At 44.2% G+C, this 13,170-nt stretch overlaps 2 protein-coding genes across 2 annotated transcripts; both read left to right on the forward strand.

Annotated features, from left to right (window-relative positions):
• Window positions 1–1,114: 1,114 nt before the first annotated feature.
• On the forward strand, window positions 1,115–2,059 carry LOC118678587 (olfactory receptor 8B12-like). The gene has a single exon (XM_036354401.1). The coding sequence runs from the start codon at window positions 1,124–1,126 to the stop codon at window positions 2,057–2,059; it is 936 nt and encodes a 311-aa protein (XP_036210294.1). The 5' UTR covers window positions 1,115–1,123.
• A 10,083-nt stretch (window positions 2,060–12,142) lies between these two features.
• LOC118678451 (olfactory receptor 145) lies at window positions 12,143–13,081 on the forward strand. Its single transcript, XM_036354171.1, has one exon. The coding sequence runs from the start codon at window positions 12,143–12,145 to the stop codon at window positions 13,079–13,081; it is 939 nt and encodes a 312-aa protein (XP_036210064.1).
• Window positions 13,082–13,170: the final 89 nt, after the last annotated feature.

Here is a 13,170-nt window from a genome sequence, read left to right on the forward strand (position 1 = left end):
TGAAGCAATGCAAGCTGCTGTCGGGCCTTGGGCCTTCTCTTGGAAGTTCTGGGTCTGTCTGGCCCAGCTGTAATTTGATAGGTAATTTTCAGGTTGCAAAGGGCCAGGGCATTCATATGCAAAAGCCTCTGCCGCAGCCTGGGTGGGGCGGGGTCTCAAGGAATCAACAGGGTGGAGCAAGCAGCTATGGCTGGTCCTCAGCCCTGCCCTAAGGGGCCGTGTGTCTCAGTGTCCTGGTAATAGCTGCAAGCACCTCTGAGGGAAAGCCAACCTCAAGTTCCGAGTTCTGCCTGCTGCCAGACAGTCCAGTTTCTCCCTATATGAGTCCTGGGTCCCCAGAGACTTCCCGGAACTGGAGTTCAGAGCAGTCAGGAGCTTGTGACTCCTTCCCAATTCAAAAAGACAGCCATGTCCTCAGGTGCCAGCCCCTTTCCTTGCGTGCACACTCGAGCCTCCGTACCTCTGCACTTTACTTCCGCAGCTCCTCTGAGTCTCAGTGTGCTTTTCTCTTTCCTTTTAGTTGTAGAATTTCCACTCAGCCAGCCTTCCTGTAGTTCTGGATGATGTTCGTTTTGTCTTTTTGTTGTATTTTTGAAGTTGTTGCAGGAGGCAGCAATTTTGGTGTTTATGCTGCCATCTTGGTTTCTTCTCCCCAGGATTATTTTCACACATTATTCCACAGCCATCCCAGCTAAAGACCAGGCTACAAGGCCTCATCTTCCTGTTCTGATGAGCACTGACCAAAGGTGGACGGTCTAGGCAGGGCCAACTGGCTTCAGCCTCTCAAGAGCACCCAAGGGAAGGTCTTTACAGAACTTGAGCGGGGGCTTTAGAGGGAAGGAAGCACCAGAGAGGGCAGGCTGCAGGGTCACCCCAGCCAGGCTTTGTGGACTTTCTCCTCAGTTGGATTTGCCCTTACCTGGGAGGCAAATCTCACCCACAGTGACTGGAATGGTTCAAGCCACTTTGGGACCCTAAAGACAGAGATGCAGGTACAAGAAAATGCCATCTTCTTTCAAGTTCAAAACCTGTGTTCGAATGCTGTTCTCAAGAATGGGGTTCTTCCCCTCTCTTTCTCTAAGCAATTCTTTTCCTTTTCCTTCCCAGGCCCTCCCAGAGGAGAATGGCCGCAGATAACGCCTCATCGGTGACAGAGTTTATCCTCTCGGGCTTGACAGACCAGCCAGGACTCCAGCTGCCCCTCTTCTTCCTGTTTCTAGGTTTTTACATGGTCACTGTGGTGGGGAACCTGGGCATGATCACGTTGATTGGGCTGAACTCTCACCTTCACATTCCCATGTATTTTTTCCTCTTCAACTTGTCCTTCATAGATTTGAGTTTCTCGACTACCGTCATACCCAAAATGCTGACGAGTTTTGTCTCCAAGAAGAACATCATCTCCTATGCAGGATGTATGACTCAGTTATTTTTCTTCTGTTTCTTTGTGTTTTCCGAATCCTTCATCCTCTCAGCCATGGCATATGACCGCTATGTTGCCATCTGCAAGCCACTGTTATACACGGTCACCATGTCTCCGCAGGTGTGTTTATCTCTTTTGCTGGGTGTCTATGGGATGGGGATTTGGGGGGCTGTCGCTCATACAGGAAATATAATGTTTCTGACCTTTTGTGCTGACAACCTTGTCAATCATTATATGTGCGACATCATTCCTTTCCTGGAGCTGGCCTGCAACAGCTCTTACATCAATTTGCTGGTGGTCTTTGTTGTTGTGGCCGTTGGCATTGGGCTGCCTATTGCTACCATTTTTATCTCTTACGGCTTCATTCTTTCCAGCATTTTCCACATTAGCTCCATTGAAGGCAGGTCCAAAGCCTTCAGTACCTGCAGCTCCCACATAATTGCAGTTTCTCTTTTCTTTGGTTCAGGAGCTTTCATGTATCTCAAACCACCTTCTGTTTTACCTCTGGACCAGGGGAAAGTGTCTTCTCTGTTCTATACCATTGTGGTGCCCATGTTGAACCCCTTAATCTACAGCCTGAGGAATAAGGATGTCAAATTTGCCTTGAAGAAATCCTTGGACAGAATTACTTTCTTTTAGAAAAGGAAACAAAATGGATGAAGAATTTTTAATTAGAGTGTTAGTATTACTATTTTTATTATTTATTTTTTTAAATATGTTTCATTGATTTTTTACAGAGAGGAAGGGAGAGGGATAGAGAGTCAGAAACATCGATGAGAGAGAAACATCGATCAGCTGCCTCCTGCACACCCCCCAGTGGGGATGTGCCCGCAACCAAGGCACATGCCCCTGACCAGAATCAAACCTGGGACCCTTCAGTCCATAGGTCGACGCTCTATCCACTGAGCCAAACCAGTCAGGGCTACTATTTTTATTTTTGATAAGGAATTCAAGCTTCATGCTTTTCTATTCTATATATAAGGGAAATTTTAACTGTCCCAAATGGATTTATTCTCTCTCATTCTCATCCCCTAAATCTTCCTTCTTTATTTTATGAAATAGTTTGTGCGATTACAGAGTTCCCAATATTGAATGGGCCTTCAGAATCACTTAGTCTAGAATTTTATGTAATACATCACATTTTGGAGAAGCAGAAGTATTTGTAGGTTGTCCGGGAATATAAAGCTTTCTGGTGGCAGAGGTGGAACTGAAAAACAAAAGTGAAAAATTTTGTTGAGTTAGTCTTGGCAAAATGACAAGATCCGTGTCTGATGAATTTCGTAGTGTGGAAGTGGGAAGTATGTTAGGTTTCACAGGCAAGTATGGCGACCACTGGATTGGTGGGTGGAGTAGTAGGGACATAGGTGAGTTAGGACTTCCAGGGAAGAGAAATTGAGTTTTATGGGGTATAAAGATGTTTGGTAGAAGTGTCATATCAATGATGAGACAAAGTTTAGAGTGTCATTTCTAGGGTTATCTTGGTTGTGGTCCAAGACAATTGGGAACTGCAATACCTAATATGGTAGTCACGGTCATGATGGTATTGAGCACTTGAAATGTGGTCATCCAAATTGAGACATCTGTAGGTGTGCAGAGTAGGTGTAATATACACCCTGAATCTTGGAAGAATATGAAAATTAATATAAAACATCTCATTGACACTTTTTACTTGATTACATGTTGAAATGATAACATTTTGGGTACGCTAGTATTATGTTAAATAAAATATTTCATTAAAATGAATTTATCTGTTTCTTTTTTAAGGTATCTACTAGAGCAGTGGTTCCTAATGCCACGACCCTTTAATACAGTTCCTCATGTTGTGGTGACCCCCAATTTCATTGTTACAAATTGAACATAATTAAAGCATAGTGATTAATCACAAAAACAATATGTAATTATATATGTGTCTTCCAATGGTCTTAGGCGACCCCTGTGAAAGGGTCGCTCAACCCCCAAAGGGGTCGCGACCCACAGGTTGAGAACCGCTGTACTAGAGAGTTCAGAATAATATATGTGGCTTGCACTCTGTTTCAATGGGTGACACAGGTCTGGAGGATGTCACAGAGCCCTAGGTGGCTGTGGGTACAGATTTACTTATCATGACAGCACCAAGCTGTTGCTTCTTAGGAGAGGCAATTGCTATAGAATTTTCAGGGATTGCAGAAGCCTTGATATTGTAATAATTGCATATGGGTAGGAGATGGTGACCTCATGATAAGTTCATAAATCTGCCATATTAAGTAATAGAAAATGGAGCTTTATATTTTAAAAAATCATTATTTTTAGAGAATTATTTAGAGAATAATTTTTGTCTAAACTCAACAATTATTGGTAAAAGTTCCTTTAAGAAGCAATGGCAAATGAAGTGCTGGGAAATATTTTGACTGATAGACTTTTCCTTAGGAATATTCACTTCTGTTGGGAAATAGAGGACATTTGATTAACTGTTTAATTTTGCCCTTTGATTTCGCTTAATGTTGCCAAAAAGAAAAGAATAAGCATATAAAGGGGGGATTGAAATGAGATTGAATAGGCCCCTGAATTTAGGGAACCTAAAGCCTATGTTATTCGTCTATATTGTAGAATCTATGGATAGATTTATTATTTTATATTGCTGTGTAGTATCCATTATATGAATATACCTGTTAGTATATTTAACCTGTTAGTAAAATTAGATACTTTCAATTTTTTGCCTATTATTAATAAAGCTTTTGTAACTGGACAATAAATGGATTTGTGCTGTCTGTCACTACTTGAGCCTATTAAACTGAGACAGGATTGAATCATATATGAGCGTTTATTCCAGTACTGCCGGCAGCATGGGAGAGCAGCAGGTCACCCACAAAAATCTGCTCTGCCCCCACCATAAGCCAGCTGCTTATATTGGGTAGAAGGACAAAGATTACATGGGAATGTAGCCAAAGGGTATGCCAATGGGCAGTTAACAGGTAAGCAGAAGCCTGGGGATCTTCAAAGGGCTTAGTGACATGCAAAGGCTGGGGTCTTCAAAGGGCTGGCATCCTGGTTTCTGCAGCAAGGTTGTTCATCTCTCCATAGTAACAGGCAATGGGGAGGATGGGCTGCATTTCCAGGTGAGCTCCCAGGATTCCGTAACTGCCAACCAGGTTAGAATGTGCCTTCTTTAATCAGAACAAAACAATGATGGTGAATCGAGCATGATTAATATTTCTTACAATTCTAGCTGATTCCCAATATTCTATTTCTGCCTCCATCACTTTTAGAAACATTTTTGAACATGTATTTTGATTGAACTAAGCAGACAATTCTTTTGGATAATACTTAGATGTGAATCTGCTGGATCGCAGAGTAGGCTTATGCTTCGCTTTGATAAATACTGCCAAACGGCCCTGGCCAGTGCGGCTCAGTGGGTTGGAGCGTCGTCCTGTACACTAAAAGGTGGCAGGTTTGATTCCAGTCAGGGCACATGTCTGGGTAGTGGGCTCGATCCCCAGTAGGGGGCATGCAGGAGGCAGCAGATTGATGTTATGCTCTCACATCACTGTTTCTCTCTCTCTCCTTCTCCCTTCCTCTCTTTCTAAAAATCAATAAAAAATACTTTAAAATTTTTCAAACATTTTTAAAAAAGAATAAAGTTAAAAGATCTAAGAGACAAAGATGTAGCCTCTCATTATCCATGCCAAATAGGCAGTTTTGCTTTGCATATGGTAACAAACTTAATGAGTGACAGGCTGAGAAGTTAAGTTTCAGATCAATCATCAACATCTATGATTTCAGGCTGGATGGGGAGGTCACACAAGAATAAGAAGATTGTGTTCATTTTAGTCATCAATTTTGTGTTTTGCCTGTATTAAAAACCAGGAGAAGAACATTTTAGGGATCCGTGTATTTCACATGGTTGAGTCTTAGGTGTCTCTGAGATATTCCAGTGGGGATATCTGACAGTCTGTTAACAGTACAGGACATAGGCCTGAGCTGGACATATACATTTGGCAGATATCAATTGTACCGACCACTGCCAATGCCATGGAATATATTTACTAAAGATAAACGATGCTTTATAACCGTGGGTCCCTGACCTGTTTTGGCCAATGTTGTATGGCAAGCACGTCAAACTCACGGCCCACGGGCCACATGCAGCCCACAATGAATATTTTTGCGGCCCAGCCAATATAACGGTATGTAAGAAACATTTTAATAAAAACTTCGTAACTTAATTTTTACAATATCCTGTTATACATAATTATTAATAACAAACTACAATGTTCACTAATGACTGATTACTATAATGGTGTTGCATTCACTTTCCTTACACGCTATACGCGCAGGCGCACCATTTCTCCCCACTAATACTAGCAGCGAATATTTTAGTAGCTGATAGCCACGTCATTAGTCTTGGACTGACTTGTTTGGTGTGGGCAACAGGAAACGTTTTGCTTTTGGAGAACGAGAAAAATAGGTTTATCTGCATTATGCTTATTAATTTGTACAGTTATTCAGTGTCTGGTAAGTTAATGTTCAAGAAAAAATATTAACTTTATTAAAATGTTCTATTAGTTTATGTTAACGATTACTCATTTTTTTAAAAATATATTTTATTGATTTTTTACAGAGAGGAAGGGAGAGGGATAGAGAGTCAGAAACATTGATGGGAGAGAAACATCAATCAGCTGCCTCCTGCACGCCCCCCACTGGGGATGTGCCCGCAACCAAGGTACATGCCCTTGACCGGAATCGAACCTGGGACCCTTCAGTCCGCAGGCCGACGCTCTATCCACTGAGCCAAACTGGTCAGGGCAGTAAAGATTACTCATTTATTTCAGCCCTTTGTATTCAGCATGTCTGTATTGAAATAAACATACATTTCTATGAAAAGTGAAGCTTTTTTTTTTTTTTTGCGGCCCACATACACTTAAACGTTGTTTATTTGGCCCGTGTTAGCCTTTGAGTTTGGCATGCTTATTGTATGGCAATAATAATTGAATTATAATAATTTGATAATAATGGAACCTTATTATTATCCTCAGTGGAACTTGGGGGTTGCACCAGTTCATGCTGGTCACATGGATGGACGATGCCTGAGATACCAGCCCACTCAAAGCAGAGCAGACTTGGGATTTTTTTCATTCCAAGAAACAGACCTGGAGACAAAGTACATCTGGTACAACCCAGTGGTGGGAGGACAAGGAAGCCAGCACCCGAAAAGGACCCCCCTCCCTGTGCACACTCCCTCCAGCTGCTGCTTTATCCTTTACTTGTGATAAACCTATTCTGTGACCATACAAGGTTTGAGTTGTGAGTCTTTTCAGCAATGGAATACTTAAGGCAATGAAGGCATCAGTAACACATCAGCAGGTGATGGGTAAACCATAGGAAGGAATGGAATTACTCTGGGAATTTACATGGGTTGAGGGGGATGAGAAAGGTGAGGTTGGAAATTTGAGGCACTAACGTTTAAGGATGGGCAAGGAAGAGGGCGGCAGGGGTACTGTACCGAACATCCAGAGGTAGATGGGGCGAGGTTGGATATTCCTGTTTGCAGAGAGGAAATCCCAGGCTGAAAACATGTTTACTTTCCCAAGGCCACCCAGCTGGATGTTGATTGAGACTCCTAATCCTGGTTACTTCGACTGCAGCATTCCTTCGGGACGAAAACTAGTCTTCAGAAAAGTTCCCTCGAGAAAGCTTTGAAAAGTACCAACAACAACAACAACAAAAACCCACCATGTTCCAGAGGTTCTGTGGCTTTCCTGGCCAACAGAGATGTTAAAAAATAGCAGAGCCTTCACTGTCCTGCAGTTAGGATTTCTGAGACATCTTCATCCAACAAGGAAAGTCTTGTTTTTTCACAAGATTAGTGACTCTGCAGTTTTAGGATAAATTTTTAAAGTCAATTAAGACGTCCCCACTTTTGCCTAGAATAACCTGCCCTCCATCAAATTGCCTTCAAGTGAGGCCTCCTCCTGGCATTTTCTCCCTCCGGCACAATCTTGGAACATGGTATGCCCTTAACACGCCTTGAAATCCTGTATTTTGTATTGCTAGTGTTAATGCAACGTGCTTTTTATAGCAAATACATTCCTCCGATAAATGTCACTTAGAAATGGATTCCTGTTTTCAAAGCCCCAAACTGGGGGCTGTGATGAAGCCAAGCTCTGGGCAGCTCCCGACGTGGGAAGGTTTCCAGCTCTTTCTGGCACCGAGTGACTCCTTTGCCAGTCCTCCAAATACCTTCACCCTGCAGGTCACAGCCCAACGATACGGCATCTAGCAGGACTGTCGGTGTTCTGTCAACATCAGCATATTGCAGATGTCCAAGATCTTTGTCATAAAACCATGTATGAGTAACTACATTATTTGTTTATCTTTTGGAAATGGGTTTGCCCTGTAGCTATTTATCGGAAACCTCTGATGAAGTCCTTAGGATTGGGGGAAAAAGCAAATGTATCCCTGAATTTATCTAGTTTCCAATGTGGGATTTTACTGAACCATATTTATATTTCTTTCTATTGAGCTTAGTAACTGTTATAAAGAGTGTGCACATTTGTCATTGTGTTCAATATTAGGTATGTCATATTAGGTGTGTAAGTTAAACAGTATTTCAACATGGGATCTTGCCTCATACTCACTTTTAATATAGTCGGGGCTGGAGAACTTCAAATCCCAAAACAGTAGATGAAAAGTAAAGGGCAGAATCTGACCAAGTGGATAAAAAGAGACATGGAAGCCCAGCTGGTGTGGCTCAGTGGTTGAGCGTCGACCTATGAACCAGGAAGTCACGGTTCAATTCCAGGTAGGGCACATGCCCGGGTTGTGGGCTCGATCCTCAGTAGGGGGTGTACAGGAGGCAACTGATCAATGATTTTCTCTCATCATTGATGTTTCTATCTCTCTCCCTCTCCCTTCCTCTCTGAAATCAATAAAAATATATTTGAAAAAAAAATACATAATACATATAATTTACATAAACCTACCAGCAAAGTGCTTGGTACATGCCCCCCCAATGTAGACCTCAAGATTCCTTCTAATTCTACGATTCTATGTTAAATACATATGTCATTTATGTATAGATTTGTATGTTAAGGAATTGAAAATGTTTAATGAAAGTAAATGGAGATTAAATATAATGCAGAACCATGTAACTCCTAATGTCTGCTTTCTCCGGAGCTCACTGAGGCCATTGCAAATGAAGACATTCCAGCTGCCATCTTTTCTCTTTGGTGATGTCTGTGCCTCTTCTCATGAAGCTGTGACTTGTGTCTGGCCAACTGGTGTGAGTGATGCTCAATGCCCTTGAGGCCAACCTTGGGCCACTAGAAGTCTGAGGGTTAATGCGTGTGCAGGGGAGCCAATGTGTTGCATTTACATGTATTACGCGTGAAGTGACATAAATAGACCATAATTTTTAAAAAGATGGAAAAAATAGAAATAGGTGATAAAGAAGCACTATATAGAGATTCAAATTTTCGAAAGAGGGCAGCTCTGTAACTAAAGGAGCGCAGTTAAGAATAGCACTTCCCACACTGCTTCCTCCCTGGGCTTCGTCTGCTCTTTAGGGAACATGACTTTAGTGAAAAACCCCAGCTGAGAAGATTTTTGAAATGTAGTTCCCATGGCAACAGGCTCTGAAGTGACATAAATCCAGAGGAACTTTGCTGGGTGGTTCTATCATCCAAACAAGGATCCTCCAAAGCTCAGGCAGAAAAGTCAACTTGTAATGAAGCTTGAGTCTTCTCTGCTTTCTGCGCCTCAGGGAGCCCTTTTCCTATGGGGCTTGTTGCAGGTTTGTAATAAGGATTTCTTTTCTTCCGTTGTGATTTGATGACAGGGGTTGGGGTGTATTGTTATCACCATGGCCGCGGCAGATTTCTCAGTGTGAGATTTCTGCTTTAGGCCTGTTGTTGCTGAGCAGTGACCAAGCTAGATCCCCGTGTGGAGGACTGGCAAGCAAATGTCACCCAACACTTACACATACAGCACGTACACAGGACAGATACAGGGGTTGTCATTATCTTGCCAAGTAGCACAGGCAACTGCCAACGTGCCTCTGATTATAAACCCCGTTCATGATGACTCCAGCTCTCCCATCCTGACCAAAATATACCTCTCATCAATTGAGTGCTGTGTGAAATTCCATCATGAGAGATCCGTTTGTGGGTTAGAGATGTTGTCTTCATTATTACTTTTTTAATGAATGGAAGAGGGTCTGGAATGTGGATGATCTTTATAAGATGGTGCTGATGAACGTGTGAGCTCTTTCCTGAGAGCGGGTTTTAATGGAGAATCAAAGGCAGAGCAGGTATTAGGACTCCGAGTATTTGGGGAGGAGGAATGTTGACTGAGATTAGAAATGGGTACAGAAAGAGAAGGTTGGAGACGGTCAAGGAAACCTCTCCTGACTTTGTAATTTGGCCTTTGTGGTACGGAAGAGTGTGGCTATTTGAAAAATAGGGCATCGGTGGTGAGACAGGAAGTAGGGACAAGGTAAATAGTCGAGGGCCTTGAACCTGTCTGTGGATTAAGCATGTTGGAGAGATGGACCTGAGATAGAGTTTTGAAGAAAAGATATTCCTTCAGAGCTCCGCTAACTTCTGTCAGCTCTCCCCTCCCACCTTACAGTGGCCTCCCGCTGGCCCCTTTCAGCATGATCTAGCTCTTAGCAATCCTTTCCTCTAAGCCCCCAAAATGTGATGTGGCTGTACTGAGCTCAAGTAAGACTGAAAGACTGGGATACAGAGGGATAAGTTTTGCCATGAGAGAGGGGGAGTTAGAAACAGATCAAAGCCAGCAAGACAGCGAAACAAACGTTGCTGGGTCCAGTGGGATGAAGGACATCAAGCTACAAGGCCGTCACCCTGAGGGTCACTCTGAGCGTCCTGGAGCCTGAAAGGGAGCTGGGAGGTTAGAGGACGGTGCCCATCGAGGAGAATTCCAACAGTTAAGCAGTTGGGGGTGGGGCCGGGGGGGGAAAACAGTTCTTAACTAATGGGGATTGTTTTTCACTGTCAAGTTCAAATTCCAAGAGATGAGAGAGAAGATTTGCTTCTCCCTGGACTGGTATTGGGCAAGTCCTGTGATACACTGAAATGTAAGTGGTGTGTACAGCGCATTCCTTGAACTTACATAGCATTTTATTTTTACCCTTTCTAGATCTTACACTTTTTTTTGCATATTTAGTTATATGTGTTCTCTCATCTTTTCCAAGAGAATGTCAGAGCCTTGAAGGCAAGATTTTATACATTCCACTAGAGGCCCGATGCACGAAATTTGTGCAAGGGGCTCAGCCCTCGCAGCCGCAGTGGCCTGTCTCAGCCCTCGCAGCCTTGGCTTCATCCAGAAGGTCGTCCCGGAGGTCGTTTGGCTGTCCAGTCTAATTAGCATATTATGCTTTTATTATTATAGACTATTTCTCACAGGGAGACATTAAACACTGTTGTTAAGAATGCCTGATTTGTAGTTACATCTGTTAAATTACAACTCTAAAATGGGAGTGATAAAACCCAGGTAATAAGATTGAAGGGAATTAAAATGAAGTATTATATTTAAACTAGAGGCCCGATGCATGAAAATCATGCAAGAGTAGGCCTTCCTTCCCCTGGCTGCCGGCACCGGCTTCCCTCTGGCACCCAGGACCCGGGCTTCCCTCGAAGCCAGGAAGGATGGAAGGACATTGGGTCTAATTAGCATATTACGCTTTTATTATTATAGATGGTATTGATCCTGGCACACTGAGGTCAGTAAGTGTTAGGACAGGAAGCGTGTTGGGGACACATAAGAAGTGTGCAATAAGGGATAGCTGATTATTTTTGCACAATGCTTTGCATTTTACTGAGCAGATGTTCATTGAACAAATAATGTTTTTAAACCCCCACTCAGATATTATCAAGGGGATAAGCAAAAGTTCCTCCTTTTAAAGTTAGTTTCTAGGGGCTGTGATCCCAGGGGAACCTCTGGCTTCCTACTTCTAATCAGGTCCCCAGATCTCTAAACCCAGAAGAAAACTCCGTTTCCTGTCACCAGCTGGCACTGATCACAGGCAAGAATGCTGGCTCCCTTCCCCAAACCCCAAGATAGAAAAAGCCTCAGGGCAAAGCCTCAAACAGCTACCATGGTTCTTTAGCTCCTTTAGCTCAGAAGGAATTCTAAGTCAGTCCAAGCAGGACAGAAGCTACAGGACTGTTGTTAGTACCTTCATCCGGGTTAGCATTGTGACCAGTTAGTTATCTGTCTGAACGGCTAAGGAGAAGGTGCACCCCTGAAACTTCAGGCTGAAGGCGGGTGAGTGACTGAATCTGGGACGAACTCTTCCTAAGCCGCCCACCTCAGGTGGTAACGGCCTGAAGGAAGATCGCCTTGCCTTTTCACTGTCTAACTTGACCGTGAGGTGCACGCTCCAGACAGTGGGCCTGGCTCTAACCTCCGAGAGGACTTTCCCCAGAGATTGAGCACAGCTTTGATAAACTCGGGCAGAAACCAGAGTAGGAAGGACACAATAAATGGGCCAAAGGAAAGCTCTGGAAGCTCCTCGGTGCATCCTGGGGACCCTCACTGCGGAAGCAGGTCCCCCTCCGGAGGCAGAGTCCAGGGCGTTGGGAGAACAGACCCCAGGCATCCAGAAAGCCTTTCTGCTGAGGTCCAATGTCTGCCTGAGGGGATCTAATTCTCAGGAACGGGGAGGTGACCGGGAGGGCAGCAGCGTCTCTCTCTCTCCCTTTGTTCCACAGAACGCCCTAAGCGAGGATGGTGGCTGAGAATTCCTCTGTGACGGAGTTCATCCTCGCAGGCCTAACCCACCACCCGGGGCTCCAGCTGCCCCTCTTCTTCTTGTTCCTGGGCTCCTACATGGTCACGGCGGTGGGGAACCTGGGCTTGCTCACACTGATCGGGCTGAGCTCTCACCTGCACACCCCGATGTACTTCTTCCTCTATAATCTGTCCCTCATAGATTTCTGCTATTCCACCGTCATCACTCCCAAAATGCTGATGAGCTTCGTCTCGGAGAAGAACGTCATCTCCTACGCAGGGTGCATGACTCAGCTCTTCTTCTTTCTTTTCTTTGTCGTCTCCGAGTCCTTCACCCTGTCAGCGATGGCATACGACCGCTACGTCGCCATCTGTAACCCGCTGCTGTACACGGCCACCATGTCTCCCCGCGTCTGCTTACTTCTTTTGTCCGGGGTCTACGTGATGGGGTTTGCTGGGGCCATGGCCCACACCGTGTGCATGGCCAGACTGACCTTCTGTGCCAACAATCTGGTTGACCACTACATGTGTGACATCCTCCCCCTTCTGGAGCTCTCTTGCACCAGCACCCACGTGAACGTGCTGGTAGTTTTCGTGGTGGTGGGCATCGACATAGGTGTGCCCAGCCTGACCATCTTCATTTCTTACGCCCTCATCCTCTCCAGCATTCTCCATATTCGTTCCACCCAGGGCAGGTCCAAAGCCTTCAGCACCTGCAGCTCCCACATGATTGCAGTTTCTCTTTTCTTTGGGTCCGGGGCATTCATGTACCTCAAGCCATCTTCTCTTTTACCTCTGAGCCAGGGGAAGGTGTCTTCCTTGTTCTACACCATTGTGGTGCCGATGCTCAACCCCTTAATCTACAGCCTGAGGAATAAGGATGTCAAAGTTGCTCTGAAAAAAACCTTAAGCAAAAAAACAAATTCATTCTCCTGAGAAGGGAGCAATAGGGACTTTAGGAAAGGCACTGTTTTCCTTCCACAGATGATTCAGGTTTCGTTGGCTGCATGGAAGAAGTTTCAACT

The sequence above is a fragment of the Myotis myotis genome, unplaced genomic scaffold (assembly GCF_014108235.1).
Source record: "Myotis myotis isolate mMyoMyo1 unplaced genomic scaffold, mMyoMyo1.p scaffold_m19_p_20, whole genome shotgun sequence".
Taxonomy (NCBI): domain Eukaryota; kingdom Metazoa; phylum Chordata; class Mammalia; order Chiroptera; family Vespertilionidae; genus Myotis; species Myotis myotis.